The sequence below is a fragment of the Piliocolobus tephrosceles genome, chromosome 17 (genome assembly GCF_002776525.5).
Source record: "Piliocolobus tephrosceles isolate RC106 chromosome 17, ASM277652v3, whole genome shotgun sequence".
Lineage (NCBI taxonomy): Eukaryota > Metazoa > Chordata > Mammalia > Primates > Cercopithecidae > Piliocolobus > Piliocolobus tephrosceles.
Window position 1 is genome coordinate 41246098 of NC_045450.1, and position 19218 is coordinate 41265315.

Sequence of the window (19218 nt, forward strand, 5' to 3'; positions counted from 1 at the left end):
CACTGCTCCCAGACCCTTTCAGTGTGAAGAGGTGGTAAATATCTGTATGCATGTACATACACACATGGATGCACACACATACATTTACATTTGGAGTGTATTTCTTTTTTTAGACTGGGTCTCGCTCTGTTGCCCAGGCTGGAATACAGTGGCGTGATCTTGGCTCACTGCAACCTCTGCCTCCTGGGTTCAAGCGATTCTCCTACCTCAGCCTCCTGAGTAGCTGGGATTACAGGCGTGCACCACCATGACCTGCTAATTTTTGTATTTTTAGTAGAGATGGGGTTTTGCCATGTTGGCCAGGCTGGTCTCCAACTCCTGACCTCAGATGATCCGCCTGCCTTGGCCTCCCAAAGTGCTGGGATCACAGGCGTGAGCCACCGGCATGCCCGGCCTCTATTTCTATATATAGATATATAAAACTATAGATATAGGAAACTGAATTCACATTGATTCCTTGAGTTCCAATTGAACACCACAGGGTTCATTCTAGATTTCTGCATTTCTGTATTTGTAACTCCCTTCTTGAACAGTGAGAAACCTGACTCCCATTATCGTCAATATATTTATTTATTTATTGCAACACTCCCTCCACGTGTAATTGGTTGCAGTTCACCATAGCCTTCCCTCCCTCTCAGCCTGCACAGATGCCTATCTTGCTAGCCCCACCACATGGCTTTTAGAAGTTTCCCTCATGAAATTAATGGGAACAAGTGCAAAAGATCCATGTACAATAATGTTCATTAAATTAGTCTTTATAATAGCTAAGAAATAGAAACAACTTAATTAACAAATAGGAAATCTATTAAAGGGGGGAAAGAGGTAAGTTCGTAATCCATACAGTGGAATAACTACAGCCATTAAAAGTGATGCCAAGTGTGTATATTGATAGGGAAAGATACTTGCCATGTAATTTAAAAAGCAGGCCACAAATAGCCACTGCTGGATGCTACTCTTTTAAAAAAGTAAATACATATATGCAGGAAAAATACTGGAAGATTATATGTAAAAATATTGTTCGTGGTTGTATCTGGATCTGTCTAATTATGTGTTCTTTAGAATTTTTAGAGTTTTCTGTATTGATTTATTTGTTTACTTATAAAAGAGGAGAAGTAAGTGTCATTTTAAAGCTAGAAGACATTTAAAGCTGGAGCTGACATTACAGTTGAATGTCAGATGGACTGATATTAAATGCAGAGTCAGGTGTCAGCTGGTCACTGTCTGCAGGGATCTAAGGTGTGCATTAAACTATTGCAGATGCCCTGCTGTGCCATGATGATGAGCTGGAAGGGCGCCGGATCGCCTTCATCCTATACCTGGTTCCTCCCTGGGACAGGAGCCTGGGTGGCACCCTGGACCTGTACAGCATTGATGGTAAGATAAGTATAAGTGCATGCACTTCACCAACGGTGGCCACTTCTGAGTTAAAGCTGAGTTGATTCAGTATCATGTTCTTATATACAATGTCTGTACTCCTCAAAGGAAGTGGAAGCTATTTATTATAGTGACTACCTCAAGAGGAATAAATGCCAGCCCTGACAACCACCTCTTTAAGTTAGACTTGAAAATGACTCCAGAGATCAATTAGAATCCATTTAAGATGAGAAACAGTCAGACCGAGCTTCTGAATACTGATTGGGGAAGGGTAGAGTATATATAAAGCTGCCTGTGACTAAGAATCTGCCAGGACCAGTCCATTTGACAGAAAGTCAAGGTTTTTTTGAATGTCTAGCACCAGAAGTTGACTCCAGGAAACTTTGAGAACTTATTCCAGCCCTTCTCAATAATAGATGGATGGTGTAGTATGAACAGATGCCATGTAGTCAGACTTGCAAGTATGAGTGAAACAGATGGAAAGGGCAGTATTTCAGGGTCTGAAGGGCACATCTAGATGCCCTCAGAAGTTTGGAAATTGTCAAGAGTAAAATGAGGCAGCCTGGAAATGGTTAATGATAATGAACCACATTTATGGATGTGTTCTCTCCTGGTGCAGAACACTTTCAGCCGAAGCAGATTGTCAAGTCTCTTATCCCTTCGTGGAACAAACTGGTTTTCTTTGAAGTATCTCCTGTGTCCTTTCACCAGGTAAAGATTGTAAGCCACAAATAGAGTACCAAGGATTATGCTTTTTAATCACCCATTATCCAAACATGACAGCTTCCTGTTAGACTTGTTATCCGATGTTGTTTTAATGCTTAGCATGGAGGACCCTGAAATTAATGTGCATTGGCGGTAATCCCCCTTATTCTTCGTGGTGATGTGCTCCTGGGCTTGTCCTTTCAGGTGTCTGAAGTCCTGTCTGAAGAAAAGTCACGTTTGTCTATAAGTGGCTGGTTTCATGGTCCATCGTTGACTAGGCCTCCTAACTACTTTGAACCCCCCATACCTCGGAGCCCTCATATCCCACAAGATGTAAGAAGAATTGCTGATATCCTTATCTTAGGAGTTATAGCATATCATTTGTTTCTCTGATTTTAAAATTAGCTGTTCCTTTTAATGAAACTGTACCTTGAGCTTGGCCCCGCCCCTTTCCACTTCTCTTTTTTTCTTCCTTTTTTTTTTTTTTTTGAGACAGAGTCTTGCTCCATTGCCCAGGCTGGAGTACAGTGGTACGATCTTGGCTCACTATAACCTCCACCTCCTGGATTCAAGCGATTCTCCTGCCTCAACCTCCTGAGTAGCTGGGATTACAGGCGCCCACCACCATGCCTGGCTAATTTTCGTATTTTTAGTAGAAACAGGGTTTCACCATGTTGGCCGGGCTGATCTCAAACTCCTGACCTCAAATGATCCACCCATCTTGGCCTCCCAAAGTGCTGGGATTACAGGTGTGACCCACAGCACCGGGCCTCCACTTTTCTTAAGTAAATTTTGATAGTGTCTTTCTCAAGCAGAGTTTTCCAGTACTTTAATAGGAGAAACTTATGAAGTGAGGATTTGCATGTATTTTATTACTGTGAAATGATGTAAGAGCAAAAGCAATAGGAATTATTAACTCACATTTTGCATCTGCTGCCTCTTCATAAGCATGAGATTTTGTATGATTGGATCAACCCTACTTATCTGGACATGGATTACCAAGTTCAAATTCAAGAAGAGTTTGAAGAAAGTTCTGAAATTCTCCTGAAGGAGTTTCTTAAGGTAGGTAGGCTTAGCGTATGTTGTTCTGAATATTTTGTTTGGCATGCAGTTTTGCTTCCTGAATGGGTGAATAGGCATCACTGGGGAGTTTTTGTTTTGTTCCTGATTAGAATGTTTATGTCATTCCCTTCTTCAAATGAAATACAGAAGTGATGATAACACTAACAGTATCAGCGGTGTGCTTAGTGGGTTAAGAATCCCTTGGGTACTCCTCAGTTCTCTAGAGTCTTTTTTTTTTTTTTTTTTTTGAGACGGAGTCTCGCTGTGTTGCCCGGGCTGGAGTGCAGTGGCTGGATCTCAGCTCACTGCAAGCTCCGCCTCCCGGGTTCACGCCATTCTCCTGCCTCAGCCTCCTGAGTAGCTGGGACTACAGGCGCCCGCCATCTCGCCCGGCTAGATTTTTGTATTTTTTAGTAGAGACGGGGTTTCACCGTGTTAGCCAGGATGGTCTCGATCTCCTGACCTCGTGATCCGCCCGTCTCGGCCTCCCAAAGTGCTGGGATTACAGGCTTGAGCCACCGCGCCCGGCCTCTCTAGAGTCTTAAACACACACACACACAAATAAGCTTCCACCCTGAGAAGGAGTTGTGTGTAGTTACCTTTCTATTCATCTAATATGGTACTTCTTATTACGTTTAAAAATAGATTACTAATAGAGCAATATCTGTTGATGAACGTTTGACAGTGATGAGGCAGCTTCTTATAGTAGAAAGAGATTAGAAATCAGAAGACTGGCTGGGCGCAGTGGCTCACGCTGTAATCCCAGCCCTTTGGGAGACCGAGGTGGGCAGATCATCTGAGGTCAGGAGTTCAAGACCAGCCTGGCCAACATTGTGATACCCCATCTCTACTAAAAAAAAATAATAATACAAAAATTAGCCAGGCATGGTGGCATGCACCTGTAATGCCAGCTACTCCGAGACAGGAGAATCACTTGAACCTAGGAGGCAGAGGTTGCAGTGAGCTGAGATTGTGCCATTGCACTCCAGTCTGGGTGATGGAGCGAGACTCCATCTCAAAAGAAAAAAAAAAAAAAAAAAAGAAATCAGAAGACCTATTCTCATGCCCTGGCTCTGGTTTTACTAACCTGGGCAGATCACTAAATCACTCTGGGTATTTATTTTGTCTTCAGTTAAACTGGGACTCATACGTGCCTTGTCTTTCTCAGAGTTGTTGTGAGGGCCAATAAGATAACTTATGCTGGCATGGCACTTTACAGTTGACTGTGGGTCCCATGGAACCATGGTCCCAAGAGCTATTCCTCCATGAAAAAAGGTTGGGAGACTCTACATCCTGTCTCTCTCTAGGAATTTTATAGCTGACACTAGCATATTAAGATTTTGAGAAGTATTATAGTAAATAAACTGAATACCCTATTCAATTGAGTTTACCTAAACCATGCTATGGGATCTTTCCTTTTTCACACATTTATAACTGACAGGACTGCTTGGGAAACTGCATTAAACAAATAAATGGAAAGCCTCTTGTGGGGAATATTTTAATAGATTAACCAGCTTCCCTGTGTCGTACTTAACTTTTTGAATTTAAAATGGTTATTAAATTAGGGGCCTAGAGAATCTGAATTGTTATACAGAGATTGTCTTGGTAATGACCTTGATTGTAATGCAGTTTAATTTTTTATCCTCACAACATCTTGTGAATTGTATTATGGTCTGTATTATGATCCTCATTTTATAAATGCAGCAGTTTGGGAGGTTGAGCAGATTGACGTAAGGTATATAACTACTTAAGAGGATGAGCCACAGTGGCACTCAGATCTCGTGACTAAAGCAAGCCGATGATGTATCCAGTCTTCACCCTGGCTTTACCATAGCAGGAGTAGGGGATCTTGTATGAAAGGAGTGAGAGTCGGCCAGGCGCGGTGGCTCTGGCCAACTCCCAACACTTTGGGAATCCAGAGGCAGATGGATCACCTGAGGGTCGGGAGTTCGAGACCAGCCTGACCAACATGGAGAAACCCATCTCTACTAAAAATATAAAATTAGCCAGGCATGGTGGTGCATGCCTGTAAATCCAGCTACTTGGGAGGCTGAGGCAGGAGAATCACTTGAATCCAGGAGGTGGAGGTTGTGGTGGGCCAAGATCATGGCATTGCACTCCAGCCTGGGCAACAAGAGCGAAACTCTGTCTCAAAGAAAAAAAGAAAGAAAGAAAGAAAAGATAGGAATGACAATCAACTGCACCTTTTAGGAATTAGCCAGATTGATGTTTGGCAGAGCTGCTGTACCTGCCAAACCAGTGTGGGGTAATAGGGAGATCTGCTGACTGCTGCTTTATCTGCTCATTTTCTAGCCTGAGAAATTCGCGAAAGTCTGTGAGGCCTTGGAGCGTGGAGATGTGGAATGGAGTAGCCGAGGTCCCCCTAACAAAAGGTAGAACCCGTCATCTGAGATATTTGCTTCTACATTCAGCACCTATAACTTTTTTTTATAACTAGTAAAATGACAAAAAGCCTAAAGGAAAAATACACTGAGGTGATGACAGGCAATTCATGAAAGAAAATCAAATAACCAACAGGAAAAAATATACAATCATGCACCAAGGCTCACACCCAATAATAGGACACTTGCCCTAATGATGTTTTGTTCTCAGGCACATCCAGTAGCAGGATGTCCTAACCAAATCCTAAGAAAATCTCACTGTTGTAATAACTTGTGCTTTAGTAAGCTGTGCCAAGATTTAGGAAGAGAGGTACAAAACTAATGATCAGCTTTTATCCCATGAGTCATTTTACATCTGTGGCTTTGCTGAACAACCTGACATTGCTGTTTTTCAGGTTTTATGAGAAAGCTGAGGAGAGTAAGCTTCCTGAGATATTGAAGGAGTGCATGAAGTTATTTCGCTCTGAGGCACTATTCTTGCTGCTCTCCAACTTCACAGGCCTGAAGCTTCATTTCTTGGCCCCTTCGGAAGAAGAAGAAGAGATGAATGACAAAAAAGAGGAAGAAGCCGCTGATAGCACTGAAGAAGGGACTAGCCATAGTCCTCCTGAGCCAGAGAATAATCAGACAGCCATCAGCAACAGCAGCCAACAGAACAATGACCAGACAGACCCAGAACCAGAGGAAAATGAAACAAAGAAAGGTAAGCTGTTGTTAGGATTTGTCCTCACTTACCATTAACCATTCACCATTCAAATGTATTCATTCAGCAAACATTTACTGAGCATCTACTGTACACTAAGCCCTATTTCGGGAGCTGAAGAACAAAACAGACAAGGTCTGTGGTCTTTGGGAGCTTACATTCTAGTAGAAGAAGACAGAGATTAAATATATATACAAACAACAAGAAAACATCAAGTAATGATAAGTGCTATGCAAAACATTGTAATAGGGTTATATGACAAGAAATGACTTGAGTAGGCCAAGCACCGTGGCTCGCGCCTATAATCCCAGCACTTTGGGAGGCCGAGGCAGGCGGACCACCTGAGGCCAGGAGTTCGAGACAAGCCTGACCAACATGGCGAAACCCCGTCTCTACTAAAAATACAAAAAAAAAAAAAAATTAGCCAGGCATGGTGGTGAACGCCTGTAATCCAAGCTACTCGGGAGGCTGAGGTGGAAGAATCACTTGAACCTGGGAGGAGGAGGAGATTGCAGTGAGTCGAGATTGCACCATTGCACTCCAGCCTGAGCAAGAGAGAGAGACTACAACTCAAAAAAGAAAGGAAAGGAAAGGAAAGGGAAGGGAAAGGGGAAGGGTAAGGGGGAAAAGGAAATGACTGAGTAGCCTCTTGAATAGGTGATCTAGAAAAGCCTCTCTGAGGAGTGCCATTTAAGCTCAGATCTGAATGTAACAGCCTAAGAAAACTTGCTTGAATTTGGACAAACAAGCAGAAGAAAATTATTACAAGTAGAAGTTTAATCATCTGCAACCAATATGGAGAAGAGAGAAATACAAGAAATTTAAGAGGTAACACTCCTGTGAAAATACTGGCACCATTAACCAAATAGCGACAAATTCAGCTTAGATGTTTCAGCATTTATTACTATGTCAGATGAGAATATCTGTCACCCAGTTTACCATTCCCTGCTTCCACTCAGATTTCTTGAAAACCCTGTGCAGTTAGGAGAGCAAAGACAAGGGGTGGATACTTGTGGAAACAAAATCATTGGTTTGAGATGCTAACTGAAAGCAACATAACTCATTCTGTGGCCTTCCAAAACCGACTAACCAGTCACTTTGGCCACTGCAGATATTTAGAAAAACCAGACCTGGGTAGCTTTTTCTGTGCTATTTTAATACACAGGGTAGCCTTTCTTTGAAAGATTAGTTTTCCGTGTTAATTGATACTGGCATTTATGCCCAGACCCTAAGAGGAACCAGAGTCAGTATCCATGGAGTCTCAGTTTCAAAGGGATTTTTTAAAAACCTTATCCACTTCTGTTTGATTTTTTTTTTGTTTTGTTTTTTGAGACAGGGTCTTGCACTGTCACCCAGGCTGGAGTGCAGTGGCACAGTCACAGCTCACTGCAACCTTGACCTGGGCTCAAGCGATCCTCCTGCCTCAGTATCCCAAGTAGCTGGGATCACAGGCATGTGCCACCACACCCAGCTAATTTTCTTGATTTTTTTTTTTTTTTTTTTTTTTGTAAAGACGGGATCTTGCCATGTTGCCCAGACTGGTCTCGAACCCCTAGGCTCAAGTAATCCTCCCATCTTGTCCTGCCAAAGTGCAGGGATTACGAGCATGAGCCATCACACCTGGCCAAAATTTGTCCAGCTCTATTCCTTTTTTGGTTTCATTTTTATGGGAACCTGCAACTTAGGATAAAATCTATATGGGCAGCCAAAAGATGCTTTATTCCATTGTTGAGCATCTACTGTATACAAGAGGCTCTGGGCCAAAGCAGAGTAGGGAATACAAAAGTGAATGAGAAACGTCACTGATTACAAAGTTTACCATCTTGAATAGAAGCTATAAATCTTGGCAAAAACTATCAAATTGCTGGGCATATGATAGCAGTGCTAAACATTGGCATACATGGGACACATCTAGTGAGATAACATTACAGACCTGATAACTTTAAGATGTTTTTAAAAGACTAACACATCAATTTCAGAATGTTTAGAAAACAAGCAAAAGGAAAATAATCATCTATAAGTGGCCATATTAGCATTTGGAATATATCCTTCCACTGTTTTTTGTTTTTTGTTTTTTGCTATGTAGACATATACATGTATGCACACATGTATTTTTTTTTTTTTTTTTTTTTTTGAGATGGAGTCTCGCTCTGTCGCCCAGGCTGGAGTGCAGTGGCCGGATCTCAGCTCACTGCAAGCTCCACCTCCCGGACTTACGCCATTCTCCTGCCTCAGCCTCCCGAGTAGCTGGGACTACAGGCGCCCGTCACCTCGCCCGGCTAGTTTTTTTGTATTTTTTAGTAGAGATGGGGTTTCACCATGTTAGCCAGAATGGTCTCAGTCTCCTGACCTCATGATCCGCCCACCCTGGCCTCCTAAAGTGCTGGAATTACAGGAGTGAGCCACCACGCCCTGCCCACCAAAGCAGTTTTACATATATCTGCTTTCCAACATAGCATTTCTAGAAGATTTTATTTCAAGAATGTATGCCGCAACTAAAAGTTTTGAAAAACACTGTTCTCTAGTATAATTTTTAATGCCTGCAATCTATCGGATCAGATGACCTTAACCAGTCCTATGTTGAGCATTTAGATTTTTTCCAGTTCTTCACTGTCATAACAAACGATGCAACCATTGTGTCTTCAGAATGCTTCTCAGAAGTATGGTGATACATCAAAGACTGCTCAAAATTTTAAGGCAGTTGCCAAATTGCCCTCCCCAAAACTTGTGTCAGTCTGTACTCTCACCAGCATTGTACATGATGATATTTTCATTCTTCCTAGCAAACTTGTATTTTCTTTTCCAACTTACTTATTCTTTAGGTGAAAATGGCATTTGCCTATCATTGACTAATGGTGCATGGTTGTATATTTTTCCCTATTGGTTACTTGATTTTTTTTTCATGAGTTGACTGTCATTACCTCAGTGTATATTTTCCTTTGGGCTTTTTGTCATTTTATCAGTTATTTTAAAAAAGTTACATATAGGAGTATTAACCTTTTTTTTTTTTCTGAGGCAGAATCTTGCTCTGTCACCCAGGCTGGAGTACAGTGGCATGATCTCAGCTCACTGCAACCTCTGCTTCCCAGGTTCAAGCGATTCTTATGCCTCAGCCTCCTAAGTAGCTGGGATTACAGGCACACGCCACCATGCCCAGCTACTATTTTCGTATTTTTTAGTAGAAACGGGGTTTTGCCATATTGGCCAGGCTGGTCTTGAACTCCTGACCACAGGTGATCTGCCTGCCTCAGAGGGGTATTAACTTTCTGTTAAACAGGTTCTAATAGTTGATTTTTTAATTTTGTTCAGCATGGTTTAAATTTTATAAAACATTTTAGTAATCAGGTCTATCTTTGCCTTTCCTGGTTTCTACTTTAGGTAGTAACATGCTGAGAAATCTCTAAGGTTAGATAAAATAATAATTTTTTAATATATATATATATTTTGCAACTAGATTTCTTTTCCATCTGAAATTTATTATTATAGAGAGAAATCAAAATTCAACTTTTTTGTGTGTGTGTGAGATGGAGTTCTGCTCTTGTTGCCCAGGCTGGAGTGCAATGGCACAATTTCAGCTCACCACAACCTCCGCCTTCTGGGTTCAAGCAATCCTCCTGCCTTAGCCTCCTAGGTAGCTGGGATTACAGGCATGCACCACCACGCCTGGCTAATTTTATATTTGTAGTAGAGATGGGTTTTCTCCATGTTGGTCAGGCTGGTCTCGAACTTCTGACCTCAGGTGATCCGCCTGCCTTGGCCTCCCAAAGTGCTGGGATTACAGGCATGAGCCACCGTGCCCAGCGCAAAAATTCAACTTTTTTACCCCAAAATAGAGCTGGTAATTTCTGACAATCTTTTATAAGGCTGGATTGGTAGAATAGCACTTCAATCAAAGGTTTGAAAGGAATGGTTTCCCTGTATTGCTGTATCATTCCTAATTATCATTCCCTTACAATCTAACAGTTCTATCAAGGTTATTTTTTAAAGTTGCTCATCCTTCTTTTTTTTCCTTCTTAGGATCAAGTGTCCCCACATGCCAAGGGGAACTGAGGCGTTGGAAGACCGGTCACTACACTTTAATTCATGACCATAGCAAGGCTGAATTTGCCCTAGACTTAATTCTCTACTGTGGCTGTGAAGGTAAGAGAGTGGAAAGCAGTGAATTATTCCCCATAGGAGGGGCAATCTCTTCTGAGGGACCCTTTCCAGCTGAACCAATTCGTAAGTAATTTGCCTAGTTCAGAATCTCAGATCACAGGATCTCAAAGTCGAAGGGATTTTAGAGGTCATGAGTTCCAGTCTCCCAGTTCAAAATAGGATGTATATCTGTGACTAGGGAATGGGGAGATGGACCATGCCATAATTTTCGCCTAAGTGTGCTCCCAGATCTATAGATTTTATGTAATTGCCTTTCTGGGAAAATATTTAGCATTTAATTCTATCTTAATTTTCTTATTCAAAGTTTTTTGAAATAAGTCTGCATTTCAGTTCAACTGTCTCAGGAAATTAGGCATTTAGGGGAAGGGAATCCATGACAAACTAGATGATAATAAGTTCAAGCTCATAAGTCATAGAACCAGTTACTGCTGAACTCCCAGATCGCCCACTGCAGCATGGGATCAGTGATTTAAACAGATGATGCAACTCTTGCAATGAGGGCTTTCTGAATGCTATTTGTTTTTCTCTTGTAAGGCTGGGAACCAGAATATGGTGGTTTTACTTCTTACATTGCCAAAGGTGAAGATGAAGAGGTAAGTTTCTTCTGATAGCAAACTATCCTTTTTAGTTATTGAGAATGCTTTCATTTTTCAAAGACCCAATTTTTATGACCTTTTACCAATGTCTTTAGCTAATAAATCTGTTGGTCTGCCAGGCAATGGTTCTAATTTCTAGTAGAAAATACTCAACATGGAATAAAGATGCTAAAGGATACTGAGTAAGCATTTATTTTACCCTCCTGAGAAATTCCAAATTAAGAGCCTTGTGGTGCATTGCCACAAATCTTACAATGTATAAGAAATAAATGTAATAGGTAAGTACCTTTCTAGGTATATGCTGGAATAGGGCTTGTTGGAAAATGGCTTGACAGCCACCCCTAGTAAAGGTTCATTTAGAGGACCCCTCTATCCCCAGATTAAGTGCTTGGTATGGAAACCATCTGTTCCATGGTTAATCATGCAAGAGTTGAGAATAAGTTTCTCTTTTTCAGCTGCTAACAGTGAATCCAGAAAACAATTCTTTGGCATTGGTCTACAGAGATAGAGAGACTCTGAAATTTGTCAAGCATATTAACCACCGAAGCCTGGAACAAAAGAAAACCTTCCCAAACAGAACAGGTTTCTGGGACTTTTCATTCATATATTATGAATGACAGCACTGGACAAAGCTGAACAAAAACGTGACCCTTCGTCAGTACTGGGAAGTCTGGAAGAGCTAAGCATGGAGTCAAGGAGAGCTACATGGTAGCTTGCCTGACAGTGTTCTTAAAACTGGTTGTCTTTTACTAGGACTCATAATGATTGTCCTCAACCAAGACCTTGAGCTAGGAGCTATGTACTTATCTCTTGATTAAAAAAAAAGTTGACTTTTTTTAAACATTGAGTCCTTCTTTTTCCATATTGGCTTCTTTAGTGAATTTTTAACTTCAATTTTTTTTTTATTGAGGTAAAATATTTATAACATAAAATTGACCAGCTTACCCATTTTTAAATATGCAATTCAGTGGATTAAGTACATTCCCCTTGTCCAGCCGTCACCATCATCCATCACCAGAACTTTTCCATCTTCCCAAATTCTGTGCCCGTTGAACAATAACTCCCCACCCCGCTTCCCCTAGCAACAGCCATACTTTTTGTCTCTGTCATCAACTTCACTACTCATATTTCTCATATAAGTGGAATCATTCAGTATTTGTCCTTTTGTAACTGGTTTCACTTAGCATAAAGTCTTTAAGATTCATCCATGTTTCCAGCGTTTCGGTTTTTTTAGAAAAACTCGTAAGTTGTTGCAGCCAGCCATGGTGGCTCATGCCTGTAATCCCAGCACTTTGGGAGGCCAAGGCAGGCGGATCACCTGAGGTTGGGAGTTCAAGACCAGCCTGACCAACATGGAGAAACCCCGTCTCTACTAAAAATACAAAATTAGCTGGGCGTGGTGGCACATTCCTGTAATCCCAGCGACTCAGAAGACTGGGGCAGGAGAATTGCTTGAACCCAGGAGGCGGAGGTTGCAGTGAGCCAAGATTGTGCCATTGCACTCCAGCCTGGGCAACAAGAGTGAAACTCTGTCTCAAAAAAAGAAGGGGAAAAAAAAATGATTGCAGATTTTGTTCTTCTCAATCATGCTGGTTTAGAAAATTACAGAGCCTTACATTCCTGATCATGCTGGGCCTTAGAATTCTGACACAGTGAGTCATCACATTTCCTCCCACTGCCTGTGGCCTTGTTCCACCATGACTCTCACAGGACAGTGTAGGCTTAGACAATGTGTAGTATTACTCCTTCGGAAAGGGTCTGGCCTACCATCACATGCCCCAAGAAACTTCTGGTTGGTAAAGAAGATAGGCTGCTTATTGCCATGTGTAGTCACTTCCAAGTGCCCACTGCCTTTCCATCCTGGAGTTGTGGCCTTTGTATAATTAAATGATTCTAGCCTCACATGTTGCTTCTGTTTTCCTAAATACTGTAGGGTCAACTATATAACTAATTGCTTTTTTTTTTTTTTTTTGAGACGGTTTCGCTGTGTCGCCCAGGCTGGAGTGCAGTGGCGCGATCTCCGCTCACTGCAAGCTCCGCCGCCTCCCAGGTTCACGCCATTCTCCTGCCTCAGCCTCCCTAGAAGCTGAGACTACAGGCGCCCGCCACAATGCCCGGCTAATTTTTTTGTATTTTTAGTAGAGACGGGGTTTCACCATGTTCGCCAGGATGGTCTCCATCTCCTGACCTCGTGATCCGCCCGCCTGGGCCTCCCAAAGTGCTGGGATTACAGGCGTGAGCCACCGCGCCCAGCCTGCTTTTTATTTTAAGAGATGGAATGCTAAAAAGCCACATCAGAATGCCAAGAGGCTGTGCATCTTGTTAATTTTTTTCTTGAACTGTTCCAGGGAGTTATATCATAATTACCTATGTGTGGGTATGCATGGGGGGATGAAAGATGCTGTTCTCATTCCATCCCAACAGAGTCTCCTTCTTCCTTTCTCTTTTTTACATTTATTTTTAGCTTTTGCAGTAGCATTTAGTGTGGGTTTTACTAATTAATAGAAAAAGCACTGGGCCTTTAAACTTCTTAACCACTCTTCTCTTTCATCTCCTAAAACTTTGAATATTCATTCTTTCCTGAAGTTTGCATTTAAATGAAAATGAGTTTCACTTTGTCTTTTAGGTTTAGTTTCAAAAAGGTTTAATTCTGCACCCCACCCAGTTAAGAAATGTTTTAGCAGGTATGCCCTTGATATGGATATTTATTTATTTATTTATATTTTTTAATATTTAAATATTTATATTTATTTATATATTTTACGCATGTAGTAATATTAGTTCTATTAGTACTAATATTAGTAGTTATAAAACACTAATTTTTAAATGATGAGATAAAAATAAATATCTAGAACTAGTTCTAACAGTCTTCCCTTATGCATATGGTAATGAACCATTTTACACCATACTATTTTGGAGACCACAATTTTGTGTGTGCATGTGTGAGATGGAGTCTCACTCTGTGGCCCAGGCTGGAGTACAGTGGCATGATCTCGGCTCACTGTAACCTCTGCCTCCTGGGTTCAAGCAATTCTGCCTCAGCCTCCTGAGTAGCTGGGATTACAGACACCCGCCTCCACACCCAGCTAATTTTTAAAAATTTTTAATAGAGACTGGGTTTCACTGTGTTGGCCAGGCTGGAGACCACAATTTTTTTAACCACAGTGCAGCAGCACTGGAGTAGGATTGCGAATACTTTTGTTACTAATGGTTTATGTCACAGCTTGCCTTTTCTATGTTCCAGCTGACTGAAGGTCATCTCACTTGCCTTCTGTTGTGTTTTCATGAGTTGAGGGGAAGGGGTGTCAGTGGCATAACTCCAGGAAGAGCCAGGGAAAAGTGCTTAGGTAGGTGACACTGTCATGTATGCCAACCTTGGAAAATAGTTTGAGACTCATGGCTGTAGGTACCATCCAAGGCCAATTTTCCAATTCTGGAAAGCCAAATCTAAATCTTAGAATACCTCACAAATGTTAAAAATGTGCTTGTTAGTGTCTCCTTTATCTCAGTGTGTTTATAATCTGTCAACACACAATCTTTTATACACTACAAAAAGGGACTCGGGTGTCTGAGGGGAGAGAATCCCTAAGAGCCCAACTCTGATGTTGCTGTCAGTTACATCATCTATAGCAGCACCTCTTAGACTGTGAAGGATGGTGTAACTTACAGATTGTGTTTCTGCAGTGACAGTGAAGCTTGTTTTCCTTATAGTACTTCATTTTGCATCTTGATTACTTTTTAGGGCCTGGGGCCAATGTCAACAACTGTTAGGTAGCAAAAGAAGAATTAGAACATGGGCATCTTTGTTTATACCTCTTTCAGATAAAAGTTATGATATTCACCTATAAAATATATGGTTTCTCTCTTTATTCTTAATAATGAGTCTCCAATTCTTATAACTCCCATTTTTATCCCCAAAGAAAACAGCTCTATGGGCCCGGCACAATGGCTCACACCTGTAATCACAGCACTTTGGGGGGCCCCAAGGCTGGCAGATTACCTGAAGTCAGGAGTTGGGAGACCAGCCTGGCCAACATGGTGAAACCCTATCTCTACTAAAAATACAAAAATTAGCTGGGCATGCTGGTGCATGCCTGTAATCCTAGGTACTTGCGAGGCTGAGGCAGGAGAATCGCTTGAACCAAGTAGGCAGAGGTTGCAGTGAGCCGAGATCGCATCACTGCCCTCCAGCCTGGGCAACAGAACGAAAATCCGTCTCAAAAAAAATAGCTTTCTGTTTTTTCAGACTACATAAAGAATACATGCTCATTGTAAGGTAGTAACATGTAATAATCTAAAGATCACCTGAAATCCCACCATCCTATGACAGCCACTGGTAGCTTTGTCATTTTTCAACTTGACTAGACTGAACTACATTTCCCAACTGTCTTCCCTATGTCTCAGGTTAGGATGAGCCACAAATTCCCATGCCAGATCTGCAGGGTCCAATGCAGCAGCAGCCGTTGAGTAGCTGGCACACCTTGCTTGTGTGAACCACACCTGTGCCTGGGCCTGCAACCACTCCACCTTCCCCTGGATGGATCTTCCTTCAGTTCCTCTGCAAACGGTCTGCTTCAGCAGAATGCCCACACCATCAAGGTCAGAAGCAACAAAAATGGACAGATTTTAGCATCCTCATGTGCTCTAGCCCATGCCTACGGGTTGCAGTTTGTTCTCCCCAACTCCACACCTTTTCTGACTACCTGCCCTATGGGCTTCAAGCTCCAGCACTGGACAGGAAGAGAACAGCCTTACAGAGACCACTTCACTACTACTTCTTTTTATGTTAACCATACTGGAAATGAGGAACATTTTCACTAAACTTGTGAACATATTTGCATCTTTGAATAAGAAGAAAAATAAAACGTCTAAGGAAGTACCCTACAAATAACATTAGTCCTTCATTTTAAGGATGTGGAAAATGAAGGTTCCAAGAGAAATAATCTGTTAGTTTTGAACTAGGCTTGTCTACTGTTTAAAGATTGCCTCTCAAAATTCCACCAAAGTGTGGGTTTCTTCCCCACAGAACACCCCCCACCCAAAAAAAAAAAAAAAATCAAACCTTGGGTTACCTCTCCTAGACTAGTATTTTTTTTTCTTTATTATTATGATTATTATTATTTTGAGATGGAGTCTCCCTGTCACCCAGGCTGGAGTGCAGTGGTGTGATCTGAACTCACTGCAACCTCTGCCTCCCAGGTTCAAGCAATTCTCGGATTACAGGTGCCTAACACCACACTGACTAATTTTTGTATTTTTAGTAGAGATAGAATTTCACTATGTTGGCCAGGCTGGTCTCAAACCCCTGACCTCAAGTGACCCACCCGCCTCAGCCTCCCAAAGTTCTGGCAGTTATTTATTGAATAAGAAGTTTTGGGGTGCATTATCTCGTCAACACCATGACTAAACAATGAGGAAGTGCAAACCCTGTTGAAAAGGTCCTGGGTCGAGGAGATCTAGTGAAATGATGCCAGAGGAGAGCTCTCCAGCCTGCATGGAACTGGGTGTCCTGATGATTCTCTCTCTGATGTAAAATCAGTCCACAAAGACAATTTAAAACAACTTGGGAACTGTCCATGTGACATCACTTTTAGGAAAAGCAGATTCTGTACTGTACAGATTACAAGATGACTCCAGAGCTAGAGCATAGAGTGTGGGCAGGGGCCAGATGGAAAAGAGGCAAAATGCGAAACACCAGGCTGTAATGGGTGTCTTACTGTACTTGAGTTTCCAAATGAAATTGGAGGTAATTTAGTTCTATAATGACAGGACTGTGCATTGGCAGATCTGTAACTGCTAATTATAAAATTTGAAACATTAATAACAATGTTGAAAATCATTCCTGTAAAACACTTCTAGGGTTGCATAATAGTTTTAAAGTTCCTAGTTCTTTGATTTCTAAAGCTGCTGACAGGCGTATTGAGGACAGACAATCCCAAGCAGAGCGGCAGATGCTATTCTATGCTCAAGGCATTGGCTCAGCACTGGGGCGAGGGTGATGCTGGTTAAGATGCAGACACCATTCTTGCTTAACAGGGGATTAAGATTTAGGTAAAGAATTTAATAAGGGTTAAGGAGTAGACGTGGGAGAGAAAAGGTCACCTAAGGAGAGAGCATTTGAGTGGGGCCTTGAGGTACTGGATAGGCAGTCATGGTGGGAAATAATACAAATTATACTCTTAAAAATCCTCAGAACCTGAATTATGGTACTGAAAGCTTTCTCTCAGATATCAAAATCCTCAAAGTCAGTTTTAAATGACAGCTCAGTGCTCACTTAAAGCTTCAATATAATTCAGCAGTGAAATACAGCTTCACCGTAGCTTCTAGAAGTATTCAGATTCTATCAGGATAGAAACATATGGCAACAAAATAGAGAAGTTACTGATAAACTCATTTCTCCTTGTCCAGTTTTTCCTCATTCCTAAGCTGAACAGGATGTGTTCTAAGTGGGGGAAAAAAGGGTAGTTGTATGTTTTATGAATGTTTTCACTTCAGCCAGTCTTGACTTGCTTGGGAAGTTTGGAGTAGAAGAGGCTGTGACTACTTGGTTCCAACACCTCCTTCACACCAGGGCTTACCCAGCTGTGGGACCCTGTACAGGACACTCTGTCTTGGAGCTCAGAGCCTCATCTGTGAAACAGACACTGCCATCAACAGGATCAAATTACTGTGAAAATAACCTATAAATCAGAACAACTTAAGATGTCTTGCTGCAGGTCAATGCCTTCTAGCCTGGCCATGAGTATTTTTAGGTCTAAGAAGGAAGTTTTTTGGCTAAAGAACAACAGAGTGACCTTTGATGAGATTATGTTATTAGACTCCCTAAAAATGAATGGCATTATATAATTTAAAACTAGCACCAACTAGAGATTTTAATCTCAAATGGTATAAATTAGACTATGGTTAAAACAAAGACTCAACAGTAGGACTCAAGTTTCGTCTTGAGTCACTAGACAGGTCACACAGGTCACTAACTCTGTGACCTGAAAAGGAGGTTATCTATGCCTCAGTTTCCTCCTCTGTGAGGCAGATTTATTTATTTATTTATTTATTTTTTGGAGACGGAGTCTCCCTCTGTCACCCAGGCTAGAGTGCAGTGGCACGATCTTGGCTTACTGCAACCTCCATGTGAGGCAGATTTACGATGATACTTTACTATTTTGGAGATTGAAAATAATACAGTATATGTGGATTATCTCTTGAGTTTATAGGTTGAAAATGGAAAACAGAAGTATTAGCATATTCTCATAATTAGGACTCCATAAGGCTTACATGTCAGATATAGGAGGGGCGATCCTAAAGTGGCCACATCAAAATCAGTAAAATTAATGTATACTAACCTCAGAGAAATGGGCCACTTCCCCTAAACTGCTTATGAATGCTATTAAGATATTAAAACTAACTGAAGTTTCACTCATTAAACCAGTCCTGAAATCTACGTTAGGGCAAAATTTTTCCTAGAGAAGAGACTGCTAGCTGTTGGCACCAATACCAGCGTTCTCACAGGCACACAGCTAGATTCCATCTCCCGGCCTCCCCTGAGATGTGGTCATGTGATTCAATGGAATTCTGAGTGGAAATGATAGTGTGCTACTTTCAGACCACACTTTTAAAAAAAGCCATGTTTTCCTCTCTCTTCTACCAGCTTAGCTATACGGTCATGCTCCACTTAACATGAGGGATACAGTCTGAGAAATGCATCGTTAGACTATTTTGTCATCATGCGGACACTGTACAGTGTGCACTTAAACACACCTAGATGGTATAGCCTACTCCACACCTAGGCTATATGGGATAGCCTGTTGTTCCTAGGCTACAAATCTGTACAGCATGGTACTATAATGAATACTGTAGGCAACTGTAACATAATGCTAAGTATTTGTGTCATTACACATAGCTAAACACCAAGGTACAGTAAAAATACAGTATTCTAATCTTATGGTGACCTAAACTTCATTATCTGGCACATGGCTGTAAACAACCACAAGGCCCTATGACAGCCCTTGTCAAATAGGGTTCCAAGTGAGATAATAAAGCCCCACTGTCCTAAGACCTCCCTCCACTGTATGTACTGAATGTGAAACTAGTCACCCAAACCTTTTTCCTTAGGCTTATTCCTTTAGGGAACTCAGGTAGAAAAGTTTGTCCTAGGGGATGACAGAGCCACATGATTAAAGGAACCTGGGTCCCTGCATAACTATGGAGATACCCTTACAGA

At 41.6% G+C, this 19218-nt stretch overlaps 1 protein-coding gene across 2 annotated transcripts in view; it reads left to right on the forward strand.

The window, feature by feature from the left end:
* Positions 1-16035, forward strand: part of OGFOD1 (2-oxoglutarate and iron dependent oxygenase domain containing 1) — a 30037-nt gene extending 14002 nt beyond the window's left edge. Inside the window, exons 5-13 of one of the 2 annotated variants that reach the window (XM_023209973.2) lie at positions 1258-1374; positions 1994-2085; positions 2284-2412; positions 3028-3141; positions 5455-5534; positions 5939-6246; positions 10264-10386; positions 10939-10997; positions 15405-16035. In XM_023209973.2, the coding sequence (XP_023065741.1) occupies positions 1258-1374; positions 1994-2085; positions 2284-2412; positions 3028-3141; positions 5455-5534; positions 5939-6246; positions 10264-10386; positions 10939-10997; positions 15405-15467 (1085 nt within the window). In that variant the 3' untranslated portion in view covers positions 15468-16035. Of the gene's footprint in view, positions 1-1257; positions 1375-1993; positions 2086-2283; positions 2413-3027; positions 3142-5454; positions 5535-5938; positions 6247-10263; positions 10387-10938; positions 10998-11455; positions 12202-15404 lie in introns of those variants that run through there. The other variant, XM_023209972.1, reaches the window with a different exon arrangement.
* Positions 16036-19218: the final 3183 nt, after the last annotated feature.